At 39.4% G+C, this 25425-nt stretch overlaps 1 protein-coding gene across 1 annotated transcript in view; it reads right to left on the minus strand.

Moving 5' to 3' along the window:
- Positions 1–25136, minus strand: part of LOC123972273 (polypyrimidine tract-binding protein 2-like) — a 33345-nt gene extending 8209 nt beyond the window's left edge. Inside the window, exons 1-14 of the mRNA XM_046051648.1 lie at positions 24851–25136; positions 23382–23403; positions 22795–22846; positions 21457–21620; positions 20306–20377; positions 20132–20203; positions 19880–20038; positions 19086–19196; positions 17626–17794; positions 12916–12993; positions 11391–11503; positions 6800–6833; positions 4131–4223; positions 988–1104 (exon numbers count right to left, since the gene is read on the minus strand). Of these exons, the coding sequence (XP_045907604.1) occupies positions 988–1104; positions 4131–4223; positions 6800–6833; positions 11391–11503; positions 12916–12993; positions 17626–17794; positions 19086–19196; positions 19880–20038; positions 20132–20203; positions 20306–20377; positions 21457–21620; positions 22795–22846; positions 23382–23403; positions 24851–24858 (1264 nt within the window). The 5' untranslated portion in view covers positions 24859–25136. The remainder of the gene's footprint in view (positions 1–987; positions 1105–4130; positions 4224–6799; positions 6834–11390; positions 11504–12915; positions 12994–17625; positions 17795–19085; positions 19197–19879; positions 20039–20131; positions 20204–20305; positions 20378–21456; positions 21621–22794; positions 22847–23381; positions 23404–24850) is intronic.
- Between the last annotated feature and the right edge of the window lie 289 nt (positions 25137–25425).

Raw genomic sequence — 25425 nt, forward strand, 5'->3', positions numbered from 1 at the left:
CCTGCCTGTCTTGGCCAGGTCACCCTTGCAAAACAGGTTCTTAATCTCAATGAGACTCTCCTGGTTAAATAAAGGTTAAATAAAATAAATAAATCTTGAACTGGTTGTACTTTAAGATACGACAGAAAGCCTACTTAGAGCTTTGAATGATGTTTTTATATAAAAGGAGGCGAGGAAGTGCTTTGAGACCTCTGCAGACGTCTCAGTTGGCCCGTCAAAAGTGATTCTCGTCCTAAATTCTTTAATTTGATCGTTTCCCCAAAAGCTAAATACTTTATACATTTGGTTTATTTGATGCTTTGTAATTTATATTCATTTTTATCCTTCTGTAACACAAAAAAAATATTGTTTTAACTTTTAATTAGTCTAATTGATGTTTTATTTTGATCTTGTACTTCCACGAGGGAAATCCCACCACAATATCTTTATTTTTTTGAAGTCATCCTGTCACAGCCTTTAAAGGAAATGGTTTAACATTATGTGTAGCTACATCTTATTTTGGTATTCAAGTTAAGTTTAACATGAATAGGTTTGTTAAACAACAGGTTGCATTTGCTTGCTAGTTTTAAAGAGACTGGTCATGTACCGCCCCACCTTTTGCTATTTGGGCACAAGCAGGCGAGTTTTAAGTAACTGTTGGGAACTGAAACCCTGGTTGAGATTCAGTCTTTCCACCAGAATGTGAGCACTTTTTTGTTTCGTTCCCCTTTCGTTAATTTAGAACAATGTTTAGAACCTTTTTGAGAATATTGGGACAAATGGAAACATATTTCTGAACATGGTTTAAGAAGAATATTGTACAATAAAAGCTTTATATTACTATATTTCATGTAAAACTTTTCATGAACCTGTGAATATCTGACCTGGCTGCTGACACTGTTAATTACTGACCTTAATTTAACAGGCAGCATCATAACTTAATGCATAATAAGCTTTCATTTCAAAGATACTGACAAGCTTCCTTTCGGGATGAATTCATCCTCTTACCTTTAGTTAGTAGTTGGTCATCCAGTCCTTCTCTGGGCAAAGCCACAGTTTGATGTTTGGACAGCGTCACTCTCATCACTTTACCAAACACCTTTTGACCATTTAAGTGGCTCATAGCTACAAGTAAGGGAAAAATAAAAACATGGGCAGGTGAAAAATCTAAAAGCCTGAAGCACCTCGGGAGCAGCAGGATGCAGACCCCTGATCTAGCATATACCTTCTAAACATTCATATATACACACACACACACACTATTATTGCCAAAAGTTTTGGGTCGCCTGCCTTTACATGCACGTAGGTACGAAGGTTGACGACGTCCCATTCTTAATCCGTAGGGTTTAATATGGAGTTGGCCCACCTTTTGCAGCTGTAACAGCTTCAACTCTTCTGGGAAAGCTGTCCACAAGGTTTAGAAGTTTGTTCCTGGGAATTTCTGACCATTCTTCTAGAAGCGCATTTGTGAGGTCAGGCACAGATGTTGGACCAGAAGGCCTGGCTCGCAGTCTCCGCTCTAATTCATCACAAAAGTGTCCTATCAGGGTTGTGGTCAAGACTATGGGCAGGCCAGTCAAGTTCTCCACACCAAAGTTATCCATGTCTTTATGGACCTTACTTTACTTTCAGCTCTGCTAAAAGTTTTTAATGATATCCTTTTAGCTACTGACTCAGGGGATTGTGTTATTCTTGTGCTTCTTGAACTGACTGCTGCCTTTGACACAGTGGACCATGAAATCCTGATCTCTTGTTTGGAGTGGTGGGTGGGCATAGCACTGAAATGGTTCAGGTCCTACTTGGAAGGTAGAACTTTCTGTGTCAGCTGTGGAGAGTCTTGTGTCCTCCTCTGCTCCTTTCTCTTGTGGGGTCCCACAGGGCTCAGTACTAGTACGTCTTCTCTTCTCTCTTTATTTGCTCCTGCTTGGTTCCATACTTAGGAAGCATGGTATGTCATTCCACTGTTATGCAGACGATAGTCAGATCTATGCGCGTCTTAAAAAGAATGAAACTGTTGGACCGTTACTGAAGTTTTTTGACGACATAAAGGTTTGGATTGCTCTTAACCTTTTAAGTCTTAATGAAAGTAAGACAGAAGTGATGTTTTTTGGTGGGACCACTGGGACCCCCTTGTTAATCTGGGTTCCTTGAGTCAGTATATCAAGCCATCACTAACCTTGGTGTTAAAAATCTGACCTTAAGCTCGACAGACTGTCGTAAAAACAAGCGGCAACTAGGCAGCACTTATGGTAGCAGACAGTAATCCACGACTTTGTTCCCACTCGGTTGGATTACTGTAATGCACTGTACGTGGGGGTCAGTGGGTCCTCTATTGCTCATCTCCAGATTATACAAAACGCTGCAGTGCGTCTTTTAACTGGAACATGTAAATACTCCACTGGCTGCCTGTACATCATAGGATCCATTTTAAGATTCTTTTATTTGCTTTTAAGTGTCTTAATGGTCATGTTCCCACCCTACATCTCTGAGCTGCTACACCCCTATAGACCCAACAGTTCTCTCAGGTCAGCCAGCCAATCAACTGCGGAGTGTTCCCAAAACAAAGCGCAAGCTCAAAGGGGACCGAGCTTTTGCTATAGCAGCTCCTAAACTGTGGAACGATCTACCTCTGCATATTAGACAGGCATCATCACGGTCTGTTTTTAAGTCTATTCTTCTTAAAACCCACCTGTTTTCCCTGGCCTTTGAAAACTGAAGTTGACATTTCTTGTTTTAGTTGTACTGATTTTATTGTATGGTTGTTATTGTTTTTATTAGTATTTTATGCGTTGAGTGCGCTTTGTTTTTAGTGTCTTTTATGTATTCAGCACTTTGTGTCCACTTTGGATTTTTAAAGGGCTCTACAAATAAATTTTGTAGTCATGTTGGAACAGGAAGGGGCCATTCCCAAAGTGTTTGCACAAAGTCGGGAGCATGAAATTGTCCAAAATGTCTTGGTATGCTGAAGCATTAACAGTTCCTTTCACTGGAACTAAGGGGCCAAGGCCAACCCCTTAAAAAAACAACCCCACACTATAACCCCCCCCCTCCACCACACTTTACACTTGGCACAATGCAGTCAGGCAAGTACCGTTCTCCTGGCAACTGCCAAACCCAGACCCGTCCGTCAGATTGCCAGACAGAGAAGCCTGATTTTGTCCAGTGGCGGCGTGCTTTACACCACGACGCTTTGCATTGCACTTGGTGATGTAAGGCTTGGATGCAGTTGCTCGGTCATGGGAACCTATTCCACGAAGCTCTCTACGCACTGTTCCTGAGCTAATCCGAAGGCCACACAACATTTGGAGGTCTGTAGCTGTTGACTGCAGAAAGTGTGCGACTTCTGCACACTGTGCGCCTCAGCATGCGCTGACCCCGCCCTGTGGCTGAGTCTCTGTTGTTCCCAATCGCTTCCACTTTGTTATAATACCACTAACAGTTGACCGTGGAATATTTAGTACTGCATGCCTACGTGCTTGATTTTATACACCTGTGACCATGGAAGCGACGGAAACACCTGAATTCAATTATTCGGCGGTACTTTTGGCAATATAGTGTTATGGGAAGTCTGATGCCAATTTCGATATTTCAGGATTTTAAAATCCAATATGCCGATTTATCAGCCGATATTCTTTCCCCCCTTTTTTTAAGAAATGCATAACAAACAATTATCCCTAAAATTTTATTATGTTGACACCATATCAAGATCCATGACATAATGCAGTATAAAAATAAACTTTTTTATTGATATAAATAGAACTGTGAACAAAAGTACAATAAAATATATTAAGGTTTTGATAAATAAGAGTCAAATAAAACTATTTGTTATAAATAGTACTATAAGTACTAATGGCATTCAAGTAATCAGTGTATTGTGGGGGCCAGCGAAACAGAAACTATTTAAAAAAAAACAAACAACTACTACCACCACCAGTGAGTAGCTCCTGTTAGCTCTCACACCGAGTGTTCCCAGTGAGTTTGTCATTTGTCACTTCAATTACATGACTTAAATAATAATACAAACAGCCCTTGTAACTTCCACTCTCCTGAAAACATTCATACCACACTTGCTAACCCCCCCCCTTTTTTTAATAAATAAAGTCATGTCTTGATTGATCTTACTTTGCAGAGCAATACTAGTGACTACTTACCCAGCTGAGCCTGGTTGCCATCTGACAACTGTATCAGAGCGCTGTCCTTTTTGTTGTAGAGGATCTTCACCCTCTGGACATCACCATAGACTCCTGAAGATAGGGAGAGAGAGACAGAGACAGAGAGAGAGAGAGCGGGAGAGGTAGCCAAGAGAGAGCAGGGTAGAAGAGGAGGACAGAACAGACAGAGCAGGAGAGATGGAGCCGACGAAGATAAAAGGAGAGGTGTGAAGGATGGAAGGAATAAAGTTAGTGCTAGAAAGACAAATGAAAAGAAAAGATGGAATCTTCCCATTTGACTTGTACTAGAAACTCAAACCCTTCTGTTTAACCCGAATGGTTTTATGTTATGACTGTCAACCAGAGGGAAAAGTCAGACCTCAGCTGAGCTTTACATACACCTGAAAGTGTTCTGGACTGAGCAGGGTGTGCATGATTCAGAAATCCAGCTTGAAGACAAACGGACACTGTAGATAAAAAGACAACTTTTACGACACCTTTTTAAAAAAAAGACATGCACTAACCTGAGACACATGTTGTATAAAGAAAAACGTACAGTAAATGCAGAAAGAATTTAGCTACTTTTAAAAGGCCCTTTATGGAGAGAAGACAGACTTTTTTGAAAGATCTGTGGATTTTCCTGGAGTTGCTAAAACTGGTCCAAGTGTGAGGACAAAAATGGAAATATTGCTGGCCTGGTTGACAGTCTAATGCGAGCCTATTTTAGGTGCCTGAGTGGCAGGTAATCCCAACAGCAAAATTGTAGAATGAAAAGGTGAACAATTACCCAACTTGATTAATACAAAATCTAGAGAAAAAGGGCAAAACGAAAGAAAGCGGTGCAGAGATTTTAAGAGCTAGAATGAGTCTTAGTGAGCACACTGGTCATGATCAACTTAACCAATAATGTGGTGAGAACATAAACACTACAACACAATGTGGCCCCTGGTAGATTGGAGGCTCTTGGTTGAGATTTTAGTATAACAAATAAATTACTCGAAAACATGTACCAAACATGTTGGAGATTGGTCTTTCTTTGGCCGAGCACAGTTTTAGTCCACTTGATCTGACTAACTCAGGCTGCTGAAGTCTCGTTTTAACGTCACATTAACTTTGGAATATATTTTTGTACAAAAAGAGGACTTATGGTGCTTTCAGACCAAAAGCGAAGTGAGCGTCGGGGGCGGTGCGTTTACACGCAAAGTCAATGCAAAGACACGGATAGCCGCGACATCCAAAACGGGCGGTGCGGAGGGGCCGCTGCCGACGACGAGAAGGCCTTCGTGTGAGTTGAAAATTTTCATCTCGAGAGAGAAAGTCAGCATGACGCTGAGTCGCGATAGCCTATCAGCGTTGAGATTATCCGGACGTCACCGTTGTGTGCAGAGGACCAGGCAGAGCGGAGGGGAGGATTGAAACGCCACTGGCAGGCGGAGAGCTACTAAACTGCGGGGAAAAGCAGAGGACAGAGCCGAGAGCAGCGCTGCAGCTTTTGGACAAATAAACACCCGTAGTCGCACTGAATTCTGCTCTTGCAACTACGCCGTTTACTCGCGCGAGGAGCTCAGAGGTAACTGCTTTAATTAAGTTAGCTTTTTACTTTAGTTTTTGGGATTACAACATTGATTTATCTTCACTGGAGTTTCTCAGCAGCGAGCTTCCGTTCCAGTGTTGTTGTTAGCGTCAGTTCGCAGTGGCACCCAGAGCTCTGTTGGACTACTGCTTCATATTTATATTTAAAAAAATAAAAACTGACCAAACTGGACATTGCTTGGAGAAAAGGAAAAACTACCTGGTGAGTTCAGAAAATATGTGTCTGTTACTTTATTCCAGCTATCTTTGTACTTTACTGTGAGTTAGCATACTACTTTACAAGTTAGCATAGCATAGCCCTGATCGAGCCGAACTCCATTCAGAAAACAAGCATTTTAGAAGTTGTTGTCCTGCTGTCTCGCTGACAGGCCTGACAGAGCATGAATTTATATGTTTAACTAATCTGCATCATGTTGTAGTTATTTCGGCATCAGTTTGATCCGTTTATTGCTATTTAATCACAGCTAAAAGTTTACTTTGGCTTCATACAGCTGTAGTAATTGCGAGTAGTGTGTGAACACTTGGCAGTTGTCCAGCGATAAAACCCCAGCCAGGAAAGCATTGTGAGGATTAATTTCGCATTTGGTCTGAATGTACAGTAAAGGGATAGAGCTCTTAACGGCCAGATTAAAAAAGAGGAATGATTACAGCCAGTCAAACCTGTTTCAATGTTCATTTCTGCTACAAGACAGACTTGGAAAAACTGTGAACCCGTCCTTTAACGGGAGGAAACTTACAACATATCCAAGTAAGCAACGCTTTTTACTTATTGTATGCAGTGCCCACAATACGCACGTACAATAACAGTGTGTTATGTGGTGATTCGGAGTTTCTCTAAACACATGAATGATTTCGGTGTCTTTGTTCTCATCAGTTAAGAGATAAGCTGACCAATCAGACAATCTCTTTCAATGTAGAGACAGAGGAAGATTTTAACTCTGTAGTTTACAATATGACAGAGGGAGGGGCTCGCAGATACAGAAGGAATAGCGTGTCCACGACATCACTGAAGAAAGTGGACAAAATTGGATTAACAGAGAGAGATATACAGATAGAATAGTAGAGGTTGAACATACCGAAGAGGGTAAAGAGACTTTGAGGCGTGACCATCTTTAGAGAGAGAGACCGCAGAGCAGAGGACAGGAAGAGGAGGAGCAGAGGAGGAGGAAGAGGAGAGACGAAGGTAGAGATCAGACCGCCCAGCGTTGGACGAAGGGGGGGAGGTGGTGGTTTCCATGATGATGCGGGGTGGAGCAAAGATGGAGGGAAAAGGGAGGGGGGGGAGGGGTTTGGAGAGGGCGTCAAAACGGCAAACCCATAGTCGGGTTAGACCGAATTAAGAGAGGAAAAAGGGGTTGAAAGAAAAATGGGAGAGGTTTTAAATAGAAGCATGCAACACGAAAGGATGTATGGCCAAATGATGAAAATAAATGTGTGAAGGGAGGAGCAGAGGAGGGAAGAGAGGAGGCGGGGAAGGGAGAAAGGAGGAGAGGAGGACAAAAACCAAAGCAGAGGTCAGTAAACAGAGCATCAGAGGAACATCACGGCGTCTGAATGATTGCTGGTTTGAAACACACAGTATCTCACAAACACACACACACACACACACACACACACACACACACTCCCTCCCTGCTGGATGCAGTTATCAATGATAAAAAAGAAAAAGGATTGGAGGAAAGTAATAAATCTAAGGATGGGAAAATTATTAAAAGCATGAAACAAACAAGTGATTAAAAGAGTGAGTGGCAGGACATATCAAACCAAAAAAAAAAAAAAAGGGGGACAGTACCGTGAGGCAGAACTGGAGGTTACAGGTTTCAAAAAGACTGCTGACCACGACTGGCAGATTAGACCGAGACACGTGTAGAGGAACTCTTAACACAAACAACGCAACTTCAATTTGAAGATATTTTCATGGTTTTCAAGGTAGAACATTTACAAAACTATTAATAAATGCACACATTTGACTTTTTTGATTCAGCAGGATGAATCTTTGACATGTTAATTGCCACAAACACTGCCATCGAAAAGTCAAGTAAAGACTCCTGGAAGTCCAGATATCTTTTTATTTGTCAATGGGAAACCGCTTGGAAATGTGTTTATTTCTACTCAAAGAGGTTGGAGGAATGAGGATCTGCATCTACAGCTGGGAATTCAACCAACTTGAAGTTTGGAGCTTCTGTGGCCCCCTTTACACCTGGCATTAAAATAAGTTTAGCTGGCTGCAAAGCGACAGTGCTCAAGAAAACACAGGTTTAATCAGTGACACATTGTGATGAACACAAGTGTAAATGCAAATCCACATGCAACAACTGCATGGGCAGAAATACGTACCTCCCGCAGTCTTTCACACATAAAATCAAACGTACGTGTGCGATATGGTCAAAAATATTTTCACAATATTGATAATTATCAGGATAAATGTCAAATCATTATTTCATTCAAGTTTAAAGGCTGAGTTTACTCCAAAAACTTGATGCCAAACAGTGGATCACTTTACAAGTCAGAGGTATTTGTTCCTTTCCCCTCAACAAAATAAATATCTTAATAGAAAAATTAAGTGCTAATTTGTTTGTGATTCAAATGAGTTAAATCAGACATTAAACATTTGTTAGTGAGGGAAATTATATCGCGATGATTATTGTTTTATTGCCCAGCCCTAATTGAATGTGCTCATGTTTTTGGTGAACGATTTGTGAACATGAACTCACCCGCTGTTGAGTTAAACGCTAAATATAAAACTTCTACAATAAGGAGGATTGCACACTATGAAGAACGGTAGCACAAGGAAGCGATGCCAGGAGGAACTTCAGTTTAATTGTACTTCTTTCCAGAGGAGGCATAACATCAGTGAACGTTGAAGAGAGTTTAACGTGGGTGTATGATCCACGGAGGAAAGAAAATCACTGTGGAAAGTGGGTCCAGAAAAGTTATTAGACAGTCTATAGTTATCATTTTTTGGACCTGCGCACGAGAGGTGGTGATGTTGTTTGAGCAGGACCGGGTGATCAGATCTCCATCAGACCTCATTATGTTTACTGGAGACGCATTAATACCAGGTGTAAATAGGGCTGGACAACAAAATAACAACAATAATTATCACAAAATAATTTTTTTAAGAAATGTTCAATAAATATTCAATAAATGTTTGATTTTATTCACTTGAATCATAAACGAATTAGGACTTAATTTTTTATTAAGATGGTTATTTTGTTGAGGAAAAAAAGACTGAAAAAAACTTTTACTTAATTTTACTCATGCATATGTGTTGAAAAAGATTTTATCATAATTGTTTTGAATGTTCTACCTCAGATTTGTGAAGTGATCCACTGTTTGGCCTCACGTGTTGACCGTAAAGACGAGTTTAAACCACAATTAACCATCAGGTTTCTTCAACTTTCCCTCAGTAGCAAAAATCTGCCTTTAAACTCAAAATAAAGATTTGATACTTATGGTGATAATTATCGATAGATATGAAACTTTTTATCGTGATAACATTTTTGCCCATATCGTCCAGCCCTAGCTGTAAATGTACTCATGTTAAAATCATATCTAGATACAATCTGGATACGAGACACAGGTGTAAAGGGGGCCTAAGATCATTGCCACACCACATATCAACTAAACAAACAATTTTCTCTTATCCAGCTGAGTTGCAGCTGTTCCATCCTCACTTCAGAAGTTTTATCAGTATTAAATATTTTCAGGTGGGTCTCACTGGAATTAAATGGTAATAACTATTAGTCTCTGTTTGGGGTCTTTATTGCTATGCCAGCTGGAAACAGAACAAGTGTACTGCATGACTGATATTGACACAGTTGAGAAAGTATGAACAAAGTGATGCAAAAACAATGTCCTGGATTCAACACTCACACGTGAAGAATGGCCACACCACACTTGACACACTCCACTACCTAGCCACAGATTGTATTTGCGCATGATCCCAAGTGTATACAGGAGCTGCCGCTCGATTACCAGAGAGAAAAGTACGCTGCTAGCAAACAGCCGGGATACAGCTGTTACAACGAGACTTTAGCAGAAGGGGGGCACATGTGTGAAAACCACCACTCCACTATGGAGTAACAAAGACAGACACAGAGAGAGAGAAGGACTCTGATAGAGAGATGTAACACAAAGAAACAGATGTGGCAGGTATAGAGACACACATGAAAGCGTTAAGAGCACATTTACAATTAGAGAATAAACTGACAGAAAAAACAGAAATTTAAGATAAAAGTATAGAAGTATGTAGGTTTTCAGTTTAGAGAAAACCGCAAAGCTTCAAAAACACAACATAACTCAAGATCTGCTACAGAGATATAAAATGCTCAAACATAAAAGTAGTTCAACATATTTAAAAAAGGACATTTAGGACCTGTGACAGTCCATGCAGAACAAAAATCAATCTGGACAACATATACACACACACACACACACACACACACACCAGAATATGGGGTAATTCACATTTGTAAGTAAGTGACCAATGTCCGAATCTTGTATACATTTAGTTATGTATAGTAATAAGAAGCTGCTACATGTTTGGCATCATACAACATTGATGGTAGGGGTGTGCGATTTTACGATATTTGATCGTAAACGATTAAAATGTCTCCACGGTCTGCCTTTTTCAGAGAGATCGTTAGTATCGTGCTACAGTGCACAATAAATTTTAGTTCTGCGGCTCATATAGCTACTTTGTCAACATTGCAAGTCATCCTGCGTCCTCCGCTGTCTACAAATGCAACACTGTAGCCTTGTTGGGCGTCATAAAATTTACATTAAAGAGAGTTTGTTGATGGACAGATACATTTAACTTTTTGCTAAACGGCGAACTGTATCTGTCTGTATCTGTAGCTAGTTAGCTCGGTTAGCGGTGCTGCTGGCTGTCCTTTATTAGCCGAGTCAACCCCGGGGTGCCAAGAGTCAAAATACCGGCTCCCTCCCTGACTTTGTGTTTTAAAATATAAAGAAGCAAACAGCACATTCACTCGTAGGGAAATTAAATCAAATCTTTAAAATGTTATAAGAATAAAATTAATCAGTTCTTTGTTATTTAAATGAATCATGAGGCTACATTGTATGTGATGAATAAAGTAGAGTTATTTTTCTCTTTTAAACCAATAACTTGAAAAATAGCCTTAAAAACCAACAGGAAAATGAATCGTGATATTGCGATATCATATTTTTGCCATATTGTCCACCCCTAATTGACGGCAATCTTCTGAATCCGCCTGAAAATGTCCTTCAAAACAAGATCAACTGACCATTTAGCAATTTCAAGTGCTTGCAAAAAAGGTTTAAAAGTGAGTTTTCACTGCGCTGTGAAGAAACAACACGTATGCACGAATATTTAGGATATTTAAATGCTTTTAAGTTTAGAAACCTAGTAGTTTAAGATGATTATTTTATACTTTGACACTTCACTATCCACAGTCACCCTCTGACATATCTATTGTAATTATACTTCATGGATAACATTTAGGTGGAAGATACATGATAAATCATGCTGCACACACACACACACACACACACACACACACACACACAGGAATTCACACTATCAACTCAAGAAAGTCATTCAGCAGCGCCAGTTCAGTAGCTGAGTGACTTAAAGCAGAGATTGCAAACACTCATTCACGGTTATGCTCATGGTTAGTGTACCTCTTCATTGAGGTTGGATGCCAACAGGACTCCTGACACTCCAGACCCAGACAGAGCAACACGACCAGCAGCTGCTGCCGCCGCCGCGGCGGCACTCAGAGGACTAATGGCTCCTGTTAGGAAAAGACAAGACAATTAACACGTCAGAATCACACATGCAAGGAAACCATATCACTAACAAGACTAACACGCTTGTTAATGTCAACTGCAAGAGTGAAAATAAATTACATGAACTTCTGCAACATGTTGTCACATATGGACGCAGAGTCAAGGTCCCTTGGTGTCAGTTTGTAACGCACTGGGGGAAGCTCTACAAAGTCAGTTATAAAGACTAAAGGCAGTCCTACACGGTTGGTTAACCGGCAAGCTAAAGAGCTGGTGATTTCATTGTTTTGCAATAAAACCTAAGGAACTTCAAAACATATATTACTATTAACAGGTACGTTAAAAAGTTGCATTTGCTGCAGAACAGAATTTGCCAAGGAAAACAGTCAACAAAGCTGCTCCAGTAACATCAAGAAATGAACATTATTTAGACCAAATAGTTTCTGCATGTTTGCAAAGTGGGTTAAACAACTAAAATCTCTGATAACTCCATTTATCCCAACTATGTATTCAGTGTAATTAAAGATTACGTATTCTCCCACTAAAAGTGATTAAAACCTAAAATGACAGACAAAGGGAACCTGAAAGCAAGGGAAAACCTGATCCAGCCTCAAAAAGAGGGGCTGGGGGTTAGTGGGACATGAGGTGAGAGGCCAAACTGCAAAAAGCCATTCATAAAACAATTAAACCACCAAGTGCAATCAACATATATTTATAAATTGCATCGCGTCCCATTTACATAGAAAGCTCCTTTAACACAGATTAAAAAACAAATGAACCTTTCATTAAACATTTTCCGAATGAAAACAAACACTGAACTTTATTCCCAGGGCTTTAAGACACAATGCATTGCACATCATACTGCTCTGTTCCTCGTTAGCTTTTGTAGTTGCACCAGACAATGTCTCCTGAAACTGCAGTTTAATGATTATGATGACTTCAAATCAACTTAAACTAAATGTACTTTTTGTGCTAACAGGAAGTGAATTGATTCTCCCCCAACAAAAGGCCTTTTCCCACAGAGGAAGCTCACTTTAAACTGAGGTTTAAATACATGACTGTGACTGAAAATGGCTGCTTTGGGCCATTAATAAAGATTCTTTAAATTCAAAGCAAAGAAAAAATTCAGGCAAATTGCGTCCAGTAGACTTAAATGTAAATATGCAATAAAAATTAAATATAGAAAACTGAATTGTACCAATCCGCTTTAATTGATCAGCTAATCATCACTCCTAAGACCAGTCTCGTCTATTAATTTAGCTGTAAAATCAACCAATCAGTGAGACCATAAAGAGAAAAAGTATTTACCAGCTCTGGCGCATTCAGACAACCATATCAGGACATGACAAAAGAAAGGACAGAAGACGGCACAGACACAGTGATGGAAAAACAGAACTAAGAAAAAAGAAAGGATATGTACCTCCGCCCTGCGAGAGGGAGAGAGATGATGAGTAACCTCCTCCACTAGAGTAGGAAGCTAGCGCTCCAGATGGGGTACCTACAAGACAATGACAACTAGATTTATACCACAAAACACTCATCTGACCTAGCATCAAAATTATAACAACCTAACCAGCCTACGTCTGCAGAATATTAAAACAGCAATATACCATAATGTGTGAATATCTAAAATGACACATATTTATAGAGCTGGTTTTAAAAAGGTGCCAGAAACTAACTGAAATTCAGTTCAACTGATTATCTGGCTCCTAACAACACAACGATATTAAGCTAAGCTATGTTATGCTATTAGCATGCTAATTCAAAATACAAATACAATACAAACATGGGACTTTTTCGTGGAACATACCTTCACAATATCTTATCACAATCTTATTCCAAGGTATCGCCGTTATTTTCAATACATGTAGCCACACGTGTGACCATGTAGGCATTCTGGGAGAGGGCGGAGCAGTAAGCTAAGTTTGCTAATTGCATATTTAGGGCTCCAGAGTGCGACAAATTTGGAATTTTTTGTTAGCGCATCTCTGTGTGTGTTTCTCCCAAAACTCACTAGTGAAGGAAGGTGAGAGCTCACCAGAGAAGGGGCGCTGGATTTTTACTACTGCGGTGACTCAACGCAGATACCTATGGTATTGGCCAAATGCATCAACGCAAATTCTTTGCATCAAGGGTTCGTTTAATCCATACTATCCAACTATACAGCACAGTGTTTCGCAGGGACATTTATTACTGTCGCACATCGCGCTTACGCTGTGAACACGACGTGATTATGATGGCGCTGTTTGCAAAGTGGAGAAAGAGAGAGAAAATAGCGAGGGACAAAGAAGAAAGTGTCCAAAGAATGGGATTATTACAAGCTAAAGAAAACAACAACAACAACAACTCTGTAATGTTACCGTCTGTCCAGCGTTAAACGAAACTTATGTCGCCTCGGCAACAGCATGACGGCACCTGATCAGAAAGCAGCCGGTGTTCTGCCAGCGGACCACAGACAAGGTAACAGCAACTTTAGCGTTTAGCTGAAATCATGACTGATTGTTGAGTCGAAGTCAAAGTAAGCCGCAGTCCTCAGCCGAAAATGTCCACACGTGCGTTTGTTGTTCTCCTTTTTCGGCCGTGAGTTGTGACCTCACAGTCAGGAGTTAACCGGGTGTCGAGGAGCTGCACCTCCAGCTCTCTCTGTAGCTCAGACAATCCCTGCTACCTGCGTGTGCTGATCAATCGTTCACCCATATTCTTTGTCTTTATAATTGCTATAATAACAAACAACAGCTGTTTAGTGTGCAAGATCGCTCATTTCCCATTTCACCTGTGTTTTCTTAGAAAAACTCTGTCGTTCTGCAGTTACACCACCAAAACGCTAGTTGGCGGTGGGGTTTCTATGTTCTACTGTGTTGAGTTCTGCCGGTGAGCCTGCTAACATCCAGTTTATCCCTCTGCTAACATGAATAAGGGTAAAAAAAAATAACAGCACGGCTCTTCTAGACTTTACAAATGGTATCAACCAAATGGATCAAATTCCACCACTTGCTTCACCACCAGCAAAACTGGCTTCAAAGCACGGAGCAATTCCTGGGGGCTTGGAGGAAACGTGATGCTGCCAAGCCAACCAATCGCAGTTCTTGCGGTTTGCGTCGCTGCCACATGCAGTTAAATATTTTGGTTGGTGCATGTCAGGGTACAACAAAGGGGGTAACCAACAGAGTTGATCTTGACATTTTTAGTCAAATTTTCTGGTGGTGCAACTAAATAAAAAATTTTGGCGCATCAGTGCAACCAAGTTAGTCTGGAGCCCCGATATAGAGACTAGATTATAGAAAAAGTAAATAATGTACAGATTTGTATAATTGAGGTGTAGGCGCTACTGGTGCAGCTGTTATGTGGAAAGCAGTATAAATGTATTCTTCCATCAACGTTCTCATCGCACTACCTGCACTCTGAAAACATTTTTCTGTTCGCGCAACAACAACAACAGTACTCCTTTTTATCTAATTATCTAAGTATATATTCTTTTGTCTCACTAAAGGAATCTATTTCCTGCCATGTCCATTTAATGGTCTCCTTTATTTAGTATAATTACACTAATATAAAAATTAATTACAAATTAATTAACAATTTGATTGTAAATTGAGTTTTGCTTTGGCTCAATTGCAAAAAAATACTACTTGCCCTACTAATTAATGACAGTGCTAGTACAAGAGCCCAGAAATAAAGCTTTTGGTTTATAAAATATTAAACTGAAAACGCTGGAAGCTTTTGATAATCATGAACCATTATCACAGCCAAAAATGAACACCAGCAGCCTCACAACATCTAAAACACATTCACCTGTGCACCAGATCTGCAACTTCAATTAGCCACATGCACAGTATTTGTTTCTCCTCCACCGATTCAACTTATTATATAGATCATCAACATCTCTTCACAGCAAGATTCTGGGTGGAAACTAATTTTGTCTGTGTGTTATTGCTGCAGTACACTGGCAACCTGTCACCTAGCAGAAAGAGACACAACACTGCTGTTGTGTAGAAGTTGCACAACCTGCATGCCATAATGTGAACCTGACCTAGACAGAAATAATAATTGTTTATCAAATAAAATAAAAAGACGGTCCTTTGATGTGAGCAGAAATCTGCTTTATACCTTTTATCAAGGCACTATAGCCGGTTTTCTTTTTTATTCTGTGCTTTGCTGGGGAGGCAGCATTACTGTAGGAGGTTAAAAATAGGATCAATAAGTTGATTAAAAAGGCTGGCTCTGTGATTGGCCTTCCCCCTGAGTCACTCGAGGTCACTTTAGAAAAGAGAAAAAGTGCCAAATTGAAGAATATCATGCATCTTGAACAACATCCACTCCACAGTGTCCTTAAGACACTTAGTAGTTCCTTTAGTGGCAGACTGAAGATGCCTCTGTGTTCTACTGAACGGCTCAAAAGGTCTTTCATCCCAACAGCAGTTTGATTTTTTCAATGGATATTTCAGATTTTAGTTTTTAAGCTTCAGCTTTTTGTACATATTGGTTGTCCTTTCTGTTTACTGTAAAACTTTGAGTAATAGCTCGGGCTTTTATTTGCTAAAAATCACTGAATTGACATTTGGGACAGGCCTTTAATTCCTTTTGCACAAAACTGAAACTACTGTGAAACAGTTTATTTCAAACAGAATAATACTTGTATAAAACTTATCCAATAATATCAAATACACGTCATTCATTTGATCTAGCACCGAACATCACGACAACAACACAGTGCAGGATGAGAGAAGTCAGCAGACAGAGAGCGATGGACTTCACACGACAGGATTCACTACTTGGATTAATTTTTATGAAAAGCTGATTCTTTTGATGGGTGGACTCTTACAGACTAAAGGAATATAAATAATCAAGGAAGGGACACATTCGGACTTAACAAGTGCTTCAAAGATAACGGCAGTCAGCACTTTTTTTCCCCTTTCCTCTCTTGTACCAGGCAGGTTTAATCTGTAAATCTGTAAGAATTAGACTTTGGGGCTCGTTGTTTCTGTTAAATGAAACGACTGAATTGTGGAGAATCTAAGCGATCTAACGATGTGCAGCATGTCCATACGGACTTATTGATAATACGTTTAAACATTAATATTTGTATTAGCGATCTAAGCGGCTGTGGCTCATGTAGGTAGAGCGGGTTGCCCGTTAATCGGAAGGTCGGCTGTTCAATCCCCCGGTTCCTCCAGGCTGCGTGTCGAAGTGTCCTTGGGCAAGATACTGAACCCCGAATTGCCCCTGGTGTTTCCACCAGTGAATGAATGTGAGTGACTGGTGAATGCAGATGTAGTGTAAAAGCGCTTTGAGTGGTTGAAAAGATGAGAAAGGTCCTATACAAATACGGAGCATTTACGTTTAAGCAGCTTAGGAGCAGCTAAAGCAGTGGCCCCCGCGGGGTTTGAGAGGTTTTATACCTCCAATGAACTTGTATAAAAACCAGACCAGGCGTTTAATGGGGACCTGCGTTAATTTGTCTAAATGTGTTCCCACACCAGGCCAGTAAAGGAGATAAGCGGCTATTTGGGACTCTGCTATTAATTGAAGTGTGTTGTGTGATGGGAGCTGGTGGCAATTGAGTTTCCCCATTGGGGACTAATAAAGTTGTTTCTTATCTACTCTGAACGTTATCCTGGTTCGCTTGTGCTTTGACACTGTAACAGGCCACAATGGAAAAACAGTAACAAAAGATGTTGGCGGCTGGAACAGATGAAGGATAAAAGATGAAAGAATGAATTAATAAATAAGTGGAGTAGTTCCACAGTACAGAGAAATGAGTCTCTCTGCCTTTGCCTCTACAACTTCTCCTAATTTGAGCTATTTTTCCACAATTCTATTACGTAACATCCACTACGCTTCTTATTGTAGGTAAGCAGCTCATTGAGGTGAATACTAAATCACCCAGTGTTGACTTCCTGCTTATTGTTCTAGCAGAGGAGGGAAGTATAATCCCAGAACATATGATTATAGTTTATACTGTACACACATGAGCATAATCTAGTGATACAGAATACAGTAATTCCACTCATATTCAATTTAGTGCATAAATGGGGCCACACGTGTGCCAGTTAAGCATTATGGATACCCTGAAAGGAAGTACGGAATGAATGGATGTGGTGCAGATAAATTAAGATAGAGGTTTATTTACCCAATAAAGAATGATCCTTGTTGGCTGACTCTCCGTCTCCAGTAGGAAGGTCAGGTCTGGTGTAATCTCGACTCTTATCATTGTTGTATTTGACGTTGAGGCTGACCAGTTTACTGAAGTCTATCCGCAGAGTGCAGCATGAATTATAGATGTTCTGTCCGTCCAGAGACTGGAGTAGAAGGAGTGAAAGAGGCAGAAAGAATCATAAAAGTGCTTTCACAATGTTTTACATGTAGCTTGTATAGCAAAACAGATACTGGATTTTTGAGGCTGATACTGCTAAATATCAAGCAGTCATTTAATCTCTATTTTTTGTTTAACAAACAATCTCGATATGGATTCAAAGATTAAAACTAACGAGCTACATACTAAGCAGAACAGTAATGAATAAAGGTGTATATAATAGTAAAGAAAGAGAAGTTGTTTTACCTTCTTTCATCTAAAAAACTACAGTAGAGGCTTTGGTTGCTGTAACAGTTTGATGTTTTCAGAGACAACAGCAAAATACTAGAAATGCACCGATTGCATTTTTCTGCAGGTCTGACCAGTCGATTCCGATTATCTTTCTTTCTACGAACTATATTTGACAGCACAGAAAAACATTTTTGTAACGTCTGACGAGCTCGCTGTTATTCCCTCCCTGCGTTACCTATAACCACGTAGTATCAGCTGCGCGCGGCCGCACGTGAGAGAGAACGACAAACACCGGCAGCTGCTGAGCCGTTCATCATAAACTTAGGCTTTAAAACTTCATACAACAAGACCCAAACAAAGAAACGCAGAACGCAAATAGGTTAGTAACCCGAGGTCAGTAAACATGTTTAGCTCAGCATTGGTCATCTAACATTAGCTCGCTTCTTGCTTCAGCTACGACCTACGGGAGGTTAACTCCGACTGTCGTTCATTATGAAAAGATGAACGAGCGTTTGTTTACTTGCCAAGTTTGTGGTGGTCGATTCACTTAATTATTTACTGGCTGCCATCACGTTAATTATTACCATTGGCTGCAAACAGGTTACAGGTTTATTCAATTATAAGGTTACACTGGTTTGAGAGTCTGGGGGGATGTGTTGACTTACAGTATTTAATAAGCCGTCAATAACTGCACATTACATGGTTGTGCTCTCTAAGTGAAAAACAGGTTACAGTTAGAAAATCCCTTGTAACTATGCAGTTTTATAAACAGCCTGAATTAAACACAGCAGGTGATACAACATTCATTATAACCACGAGTGACCTGAGACTTGACTTGGACTCTAGCGCAGAGACTCCCACTAAAAAGAGCTTTGGCACAAATAAAATTCAAATATCTCTTAGTCAGACACACTGTCAAAGCCTCATGGAAGCTTTAATTGCTGAATGCTAACAAAACAACCGTAGGAGACCGGTCTACCTGTTATTGCAATTTTCTGCAGGTTACTGATTTAACATCTGTAATGTTCATGTGTGTGTGATCCTACCAGTTTGGCTTGTTGTGCATTGACGGGGTCGCTGAACTGCAGAAGAGCCTGAAACTGGTTGTTCTTGGTGAAAGTTATTATCTTCATCACGTTCCCAAACTTGCTGAAGATCTGGAAGAATCAAATAAATCCCAGAAACACGGCCAAGTGTGATTAAAATCACCAAAATGTTTCTATATTCTAGTTTAAAGCTAAACACTGATGCCGATTTCTTTTTTCCTCTCCAGAGTCACAGGACAAGGGGGACTGGCAGAGCCAAGCATTTTTTTTTTTTACCAACCAAAATTATAAACTGCCTTTTTGTGTCACATTTACATTTGTTTCAATACATTTCATTGAGATAATAAAAGGTATTATGTTGACTACAAACTTAAAGAAGAGACCAGAGCAGAATGTGAAGCAAGATTATTTAATATCAATTCAATTCTGAACCCTGAAGAAGTCTTGATCTCAAAAATAGTATTTACTAATAAATGTGCATTAAAGCTCAAAGCTCAAGTAATGGAGCAAACGGGACGTTTCCCGTGTGAAACCAATATTTTTAAGAAAGTACTTATTTTAGTTCAAACCATGATCTCTTACCTAACCAAGTAGTTTTGGTGCCTAATCCTAACCAACCACAGATGACATCTTTCATCTGAAATATTTCTCAGCAAGCTTTGTCTAAAAACTCTAACCTGACGTTGTATATTTATTATTGCTAAAGAGACCGTGACCCGAAAAATGTCAACTAGACGATGGGGCTGCGTGAACCCATCTGAATGGTGGAACTAAACAACTCGTTCAGGTTTTACCTGTTGCAGAACATCCAGCGTCACGGGATAAAACATGTTGTCAATGATAATACGCAGGACAGGGCTGGGGGGCGGAGCTAGGTCCAAAACTCCAGGGTCCGATGATGGAGAGCTTCCATCCTGAACTGCTGACACTGCCTGCAACACGGCCTGGGCCCTCTGAGAGGAAGGAATAAACACCAGATTACATCAGTTTCACCCTAGTTTGGTTGAAGGCTAGTGTTTGGTGTACAAATATAGCAATGTGTGTACTTGGTTGAGAGCCGAGTCTGTTTTCAGTTCCTTGTGGTTGGAGTACTGGATGAACACAGGAGTGTTTCTGACCTGAAAAAAAATAAATAAATACGATCCATATAACACATAACTCAGTTAGTAGCCCCAACAACAACAGACATGATTAATAATGTGTAATGGACGTTGACGTACCTGTGGTGTGACAGCTGTGTAGTAGTTCACCATAGTAATGGCTGCTTCCTCTGTACCCAACTCCAAAAACGCCTGGAAACACACAGTAATATTGATGTTTAGCAGAATAACAAATCACCTCCAGGACACTGTGCAGGGCTGACATATGCGTCGCACGTGCTACGAAAGAAATCGGTTGTGTGAGAGGTAAATCAATGGCACATCGCCATTCAAATGATAAATGAACTGCACTTGTATAGTGGCTTTTTTAGTCTTCAGACCACTCAAAGCACAATACATGTCACATTCACCCACACATTCATACCTTGATGGCAGTAGTTACTCTTAAGAAAGGCAGAGGCTGAAATGACAGACTGCATGAAGGGCCAGTTTAAGATAGAACTTTTTTACTTTAAATCATTGGAAGCTGCCATACAGGACTAAAACATAGGGCTGGAAATGCTGTATCATAGGTCCGCTTTAAGTAACAGTACTTTGAACTAAGTACAATATTATAATAATACTCTTTCCATCCGTGAAGCGTTATACAGTATCTCACAATAGTGAGTACACCCCTCACATTTGTGTAAATATTTGATTATATCTTTTCATGTGACAACATTGAAGAAATGACACTTTGCTACAATGTAAAGTAGTGATGTCTAAAGGGAAAATGGCTCATTGGACTCAATTTGGACATTTTCACTTAGGGGTATACTCACTTTTGTTGCCAGCAGTTTAGACATTAACGGCTGTGTGATGTGTTATTTTGAGGGGACAGCAAATTTACACTGTTATACGAGCTGCACGCTCACTACTTTACATTGCAGCAAAGTGTCATTTCTTCAGTGTTGTGACATGAAGAGATATAATCCAACATTTACAAATATGTGAGGGGTGTACTCACTATTGAGAGACACTGCAGATGGATATTTTGTACAGCACGAGTTGTGATGTGCCTGTAATTTACCATTGTGGGTGAAAACATTCTTTGCCAGTCACGTGCCTGTTAGTGTGTTTAACTGCACTACATGTGGTTGTTTTACAGACAACCCCGATGTGTCTCTGACCTTTTCTTGTCTAGGAAAGGATATATATTATTCAGTTGAGCTTAAATGTGATTACAAGACTGTTCATGTTTCGTGGTGTGTGTGAGTGTTGTTATAGTTCACCTGGTTTTTACCCTTCAGCATAAGTATATTGGTGACCTTTCCAAAGGGCAGCCCCAGAGCAATGACTTCAGTCTCAGAAACTTCATTGGGAAGTTTCCTGATGTGGAGAACTCTGGAGGGAGGGGATTCATCCAGACGCTGTTTCTTACTGTCACTGCCGTTCGCTGAACATGGACACACAAATAAATAACTATAAATTAAGGCTACAGAACAAGCGTAAATCCTCAAATGAATGTCAACTAAGCTCAGTTTAGCTGCTTCAGTTTCAGAGTACTGCTATTGTGTCTCGGCTTACTGGGACATCAACAGATCAGAACCATCGTTAGTGTGACAGATGCACCTCAAAATTTAAATATCGTGGAAAAAGTAATTTTCATTTCCATTATTTTATTCCAAAGAAATTTTACTTTCATATATTCTAGACACATTACACATAAAGTGAAACATTTCAAGTCTTATTTTGTTCTAATCCTGATTACAGCTTAGGGAAATCAAAACTCCAGTAACTCAAAATTTATTTTAATTTTATAATAAAGAATTTATAAGACATTAGCATTAGTAACACGTGCTTCTCCTACTGTGACCAGAAAAATGTCTGCTGTGTAAATGGCATTTTAGTGGATTATTTTATTTTTCCTATCCTAACTATTTTAATACTGAATTTATAGTTTAAGTCATTTTTTTCAAAAAGAAGGCAAACATTTGCTACTTCCAGCTTCTCAAAATGTTTTCGTTTCTGTGTTATTTGAATTTGGGTACTTGATACAAACCAAGCAATTTTAATCACATTTTAACAAATGATTAATCAATTAAACCATAAAATAACTATTACTTGCAGCCCTCTCGATGCAATTTGGTTCCTTACATATACAGAAAATAAAATGCATTCACTGCCTTTAAGTCTTAAAAAAGAGCCTGAACACATTATTTACACATAACACTAAAAACAGATTTATTTGAAATGTGTAAAAAATGTATTTTTTCAACAATAAATGCTCAAATTCTTCCAACAATATATATTTCTGTTTTCTCAGCCAGACTTACACTGGCATCTCTACAGGCTTTGATCTTTTCATAGCCAAATCACTTAAATCATCTGTGTCACACCACAGGTATCCAGGCCCACTAGTACATTCATATTCCCACTTATGAGTCTAATGCTAGGTTTAATCAAGGAACCTGGTTATTCAGCCCCCCCCCCCCCTATACTGCCACTTCTGATATCCACTAAGGTTCAGATAACACAATCAGTTTTTAGTTCCCCATGTAGGAAAAGCATTATTGATTACAGCTTTGGGGGGAGGGGGTTTGTCAATCCAATAATAAAATTGAACGTACCGGTCATAGAGTTTGGGCTGCTACCGTACATGTTGAGCTCATCTGAGCCTCTCTGGAAAAACAGACAAAAAAAATAAACAAATATAACTTTATTTACATCCTGACTTCTGACAAATTCTAAAAATCCTACTATTGTAAGCAAAGGGTAATATTACCAAACATACAACAATCAGATCTGTCTGCTTTACCCAACAGCAGTGCTATAAAATCACCTGACATCCTGTTATTTCTCACGGTAACATTTAGCAGCAAATGAAGGAGAAAATTACAAACTACTTTGTCAGTTTTACTTTTAGCTAAAATTAAAAATACACCTTCTGTCATTAAGTTTAACAAATCTTTTTTATATGATATCTTGTAACTTCACAGCCAACACTGCTGTGTTTCCCATACGTTCATTTATTTGTGGCGGAGCCTATTTAAAATTGTATTTGATTGCAAAGCGCCGTAGCGCATTCGCGCAGCACATCCTCTCGCTCTCTCTCATGAACACAGCTGCAATGATGCAGCCCATCAGAGGACAGTATCATGTAGACATAATAAATTAAAGTGTTTAGGTAAAAATAGTAATAAGAAAGATTGCTTACCTTCACACCAACCGCAACATCACTGCCAACGGTGAAAAGGGGGGGACCAAAGAGAGAGGCTAATTAATAATAATAATACTACTAATAATAATAATACTAATAATAATAATAGAAATGCAGTTATTCCATTCAAAAGGAAATTAAGGGACACTGGCGCTGTTGACTTTAACCTGAAATCCAAAATCAAACTGAAGGCCTAAATAATACCACATAAATATTAAGTAGAATTAAGTAGGGCTTGGCGATATGGCCAACAATGTTATCCCAATAAAAAATAAATAAATAAATAAAATCATATTATTTGATTTCAATAATTATCACAATAAATATCAAGTCATTATTTCTTTCTAGTGTTAAAGGCTGATTTTTCGCTCCTAAGTGAAAGTAAAACCAGATGGTTCATTGTGTTTTTTTTTTAAAAACTACTCTCTATCATCAGAACATGACAAACACTTGATCACTTAACAAATCTGAGGTAGAACATTAAAAACAAATATTATACAAATCTTTTTTTTCAACAAATAAGCACACGTGAAATTAAGTGGTCTTTTTATTCAGTCCCCTTTACCTCAACAAAATAAACATCTTAATAGAAAAATTAAGCCACGATTCTTGCTCGATTCAAATGAATTAAAATATTTATTGAACATTTGTTATATTGTTATTGAGGAAAATTATATTGCGATAATCATCATTGTTTTAATGCCCAGCCCTATAACTAAGATAATGAACTGCTTTTAAATTTTCTAACACATAAATCCATTTAGCCGATTTTCACTAACTTACATTATTTATTATTTTGTAACGTTACACGCTGTTATCTCTCTGTGTGGCGACGTACAGTAGATATAATTTAAATGTACTGATATTTAAGTCACCTGCTGCCATAATGGGACAGCTAATGCTCAGACAAAGGACCACGAACTGACAGGTGTGCGCACCGTGTCCATGCCACATTAATAACAGGAACAAATAGCTTGTTAACACTTAATAATAATAATAATAATTACCACCATCATTCATCCTACAAACATTCAACGCACATACCGGTGGATAACGTTACACTAATTTTAGCAGTTAACATTCATTTATAGCACCAGAGAAGGTGCTAATTTACATGCTGAACTGGATTAGTCGGCTACCTTTTGCCGATTCACGTTAGATTACAGCCGATGTTTGAAGACTTAGATTGTACGTCAAATACGATATTAAGTCATGTTCTGCCATGTATTTGTTTTCCCCTACAAGCAAGGTAACATTAAACTAACACATTTCTGGGTTGGGTTTCGTTGCTAGCAAGCTAACGTTCTGTTCTTCGCAACATTAACGTATCAAGGTTAGCCGCTGAGCAGCTAACACAGTTAGCATATCTTAAATTGATCACGGGGACCGGCTCGTTCTGTCCATGTCACACGCACAGCTGTGCAAAGTGAAGCCAGAAGCGTTAGCTGTAATATAAAGTATTTTACCCGTCCATTGCAGCTCTTTGTCCTCTTCTGTCTGTTGATGTTTCAGCACACTTCGATGCCTGAGAGCAAAATGGGCGTTCTTCTTCTTCGCGTCTTTCAGTAGCTACTCGCGATCAATAGTAACGTTAGATGCGTTACCGCCACCTTCTGCTTAGGAAGGTAGCTCAGAGAGTTATTAATAGTGGACAGATCCTAGTACTAATATAACACTGCAAAAATACTGTTAAAAGTACTGCATTGCAAAAGTTTGTAAGTATAATCCAGAAAATACACTTAATGTATTAAAAGTAAAAGTACTCAAAGCAGAAAAATGTCCCCTGCCTATGTGTATATGCTTCTAGGATACACTCACCTAAAGGATTATTAGGAACACCTGTTCAATTTCTCATTAATGCAATTATCTCATCAACCAATCACATGGCAGTTGCTTCAATGCATTTAGGGGTGTGGTCCTGGTCAAGATAATCTCATGAACTTCAAACTGAATGTCAGAATGGGAAAGAAAGGTGATTTAAGCAATTTTGAGCGTGGCACGGTTGTTGGTGCCAGACGGGCCGGTCTGAGTATTTCACAAT

The sequence above is a fragment of the Micropterus dolomieu genome, linkage group LG06 (assembly GCF_021292245.1).
Source record: "Micropterus dolomieu isolate WLL.071019.BEF.003 ecotype Adirondacks linkage group LG06, ASM2129224v1, whole genome shotgun sequence".
In the NCBI taxonomy this organism is placed as follows: Eukaryota; Metazoa; Chordata; class Actinopteri; order Centrarchiformes; family Centrarchidae; genus Micropterus; species Micropterus dolomieu.